Source organism: Armigeres subalbatus, chromosome 3 (genome assembly GCF_024139115.2).
Source record: "Armigeres subalbatus isolate Guangzhou_Male chromosome 3, GZ_Asu_2, whole genome shotgun sequence".
In the NCBI taxonomy this organism is placed as follows: domain Eukaryota; kingdom Metazoa; phylum Arthropoda; class Insecta; order Diptera; family Culicidae; genus Armigeres; species Armigeres subalbatus.
The window spans coordinates 53500476-53503808 of record NC_085141.1 but is presented as its reverse complement, the minus strand read 5'-3'; the positions used below and the strand labels follow the sequence as shown (position 1 = coordinate 53503808).

General features: G+C 39.8%; 1 protein-coding gene across 1 annotated transcript; it reads right to left on the bottom strand.

Annotated features, from left to right (window-relative positions):
• Positions 1-2047: 2047 nt before the first annotated feature.
• LOC134221635 (tigger transposable element-derived protein 2-like) lies at positions 2048-2659 on the bottom strand. Its single transcript, XM_062700824.1, has one exon. The coding sequence runs from the start codon at positions 2657-2659 to the stop codon at positions 2048-2050; it is 612 nt and encodes a 203-aa protein (XP_062556808.1).
• Positions 2660-3333: the final 674 nt, after the last annotated feature.

Sequence of the window (3333 nt, the reverse complement as noted above, 5' to 3'; positions counted from 1 at the left end):
CTTTCTATAAAATCAGCTCAACATCTTCGCCAAATGGTGTGAAATTAACAGAATGGTTCTAAATCCTGCCAAATGCTCGGTGATAACATTTTCGCGAAAGTATAATCCAATTTGTCATGAATACACTTTGCAAGGAGTCGCTCTTCAACGTGCCAGCGTAATTAAGGACCTTGGCGTCATTTTAGACTCCAAAGTGTCCTTCAAGGATCATATATCTTATGTAGTAGCGAAGGCATCGTCACAGCTTGGGCTATTGTTTCGAGTGACCAAACAATTCAAAGATGTGTATTATCTCAAGGCTTTATATTGTTCGCTGGTACGTTCTATCCTCGAGTATGGATCATCCGTTTGGGCCCCTTTCTACCAGAATGGAATTCAACGAATAGAGGCAGTGCAGAAGAAGTTCGTTCGGCTTGCTTTGAGGCATCTGCCTTGGAATGATCCTCTAAATCTTCCTAGATATGAAGATAGGTGCAGACTGATTGAACTGGATCTCTTGAGAATTCGTCGTGATGCTTCCAAGGCAACATTTATCGCCGATCTTCTTACCTTCCACATTGACTGTCCTGGCATACTTAGACTGCTGAACATCCGCATCAGAAGCCGTAATCTTCGCACCAACACATTTCTACATGTTCCAGTAACCAGGACCAACTACGGATATAACGCGCCACTAATTAGTATGTGTCGTCTATTTAATAATTGTTTTTGTGCATTTGACTTTAGCCTGTCTAGGACGACTATAAGAAAACATATTTTAAGATTTTTAACATGTTAGCATCAGTGTTTGTTTAACTCATGTCTGTAGGGTTGAAATGTGTACCTGTTGACGATAGAATTATGAATGAATAAATAAAATCAAATCAAGAATGATTACCTACCGTGAAAATTTGAGGTAAGCACTCTTCCAAACATCATTTTGCGACCTGTTTTATTGGCACGTCAAAAAGTTGGTTAAAATTTTCCCAAGGGCGAAAAATAAATATAGGCAGGGATTGCGTTTTTGTAGCTGCAATCTTCCGGGAATGGCAGTCAGAAGGTGCGTTCAGGGGAGTAGTTTGTTGTAAAAAATAATCAGGGCATTGGGTCATTTCCGATCCAAATTACAGCTTCCGTTTCAACTTACCCCGCATTTCAACTTGCCCCGGTGTACCTTATATGTAATCCTAATTACAGGTACAGGTCGGACACGATTATCCGGGGCTTGATCTTCCGGCATTTTAAACTCGATTATCCGGAGTATACCGCCGGAAATAAGTATAAAGACAAGCATTATTTTCTATTCTTAGCGATTCGATTTAGCTAAAATTTTACTAGGCACCTGTTTTCAGCTTAAACTATCGATCTATGATTGAATTGTATACATCTCTATTGATTTTGACCTCCGGAACCGGAAATAATTATAAAGACACCACTTTTTTATATGGGGCTCCATACAACGGAATTGTCTTTATAATTATTTCCAACAGAAACGCGTACAAGCAGAATATATGCATAGTTGTTACTATCATGGAATAAAAATTTAAGTCATTTTAGGCCTGCTTGCAAAAAATCTGCCCAATCGAATCGCTAAAAATCGAGATATTGACCTTCCAACATGGCCATTTTGTATGGAAACCGAGCTTGTCTTTATACTTATTTCCACCAGTGTATTTTTTTTCACAATTATTTTAAAAATAAATGTTTTTAATCACATGTTATAATATACAATATAATCATTTAAACAATATTGAACGTATCTAGGAAGAGGCGGGCTGATTAAAGGGTTTTTTCCCTTGTCATAAGACGAGTTTATACAATCCCATTGAATTCCACCACTTAATTGTATCTTGACAGATACGTATTTCGACCTCAATAGTAAGGCCGTCTTCAGTGTCTTGTACTTGACTCGACTTAGCTCGGGTTTTTTTGTACATTGAAACTCGATTATTTACAGTTCGCATTATATATATTCATGATTTCAAATGAAAAGTTGATAATATACATAATATAGGAACTTGAATATACTAGGTACAGAAGGGGCTGAAATAGAGAGAGTTCCATTTATTCATTCCTGGTTCCGTGAATTAATTATTTTCTCTAAAATATTTCCACGTACTTCTCGCAGCAAGTACTGTCTCTCCAATGAAAGCCCGTTTTCCTCTGCCCAAGCAATTACTTGATCGATTCCTGATAAAGCTGTTTTATTTGAAACACTGTTTTCAGCTTCGTCGTCCAGATCAATTTGGTGTGGTTCTGTTGATATATTTGTTTGCTCGACAGTTGAAAAGGTGTTTTCGCCATCGTAGAATGATGTGTTTGGGTGCATAACGATGTTCACTATATCATCGTCGTTCAAAACGTCAAACTCCACGTCCTCTTCATTTATGGTAATGTCCTGGTCCGCCAATTTCTGTTGAATCGAAAGTAAGCGTTCCCGTACAACCGACAACTGGATGTCATCTTCATCATCGAATTCAGGTTCTCTATACAACATTTTCCATGATTTGGTAATGGAATCAGCCGGTACATCGTCCCAAGCCTCGGATACCCAAAACATGGCATCCTTGATGTTGATTTTCTTCACCATGTCGTCAAATTCTCCTTGGCGCCCAAGAAGCTCACGCATAAGCTTTTGCTTGTAGTTGTACTTTACCATCTGGATTATGTTCTGGTCCATTGACTGTAACAAGGCTGTTGTGTTTGGTGGTAGGAAGATCGTAGAGAAAGCTCCATCTGCAGTTCTAAACGCTGCAATGGGCGGAACAGTTGTCCAACACTAAGACGGCTCTCGCCGGTACCTTAGCTGCTTTCAACAATGCCGTGACCTTAGGAACAAACTCGTTGAAAAACCAATCCTTGAATAACTGCCGGGTCATCCAGGCATTTTTTGACGAAACATAGTATACGGGCAGCTCATGGATGTTCTTCAATGCTCTTGGTCGTTTAGACTTTCCAATCATCATTAGAGGAAGTTTGAACGAGCCATCGACATTTGCGCAAGGCATAAACGTCACACGCTCCTTGTTCCCCTTCCTTCCTGGAGCTGATGATTCGTCCATCGTGACAAATGTTGACGAAGGAGTACACTTGAAATAAAGCCCACTCTCGTCCGCGTTGAAAATTTGGCTGGGAGATAGATGCCGAACGAACGCTGCAAAATGTTCAATGTATGTATCAACTGCAGCAGCATTGTTGGAGAGTTTCTCTCCAGTTATTTTCAGGAACCTGATGTTGTGTCGCTTGATGAAATTAACGATGTATCCACGGCTCCCTTTGAACTCCCCATCTTTGTACAACTTTTCGTACAGCTTTGTTGCCTGAACCGTTAGTAAATCCTGGCTTACAGGGATA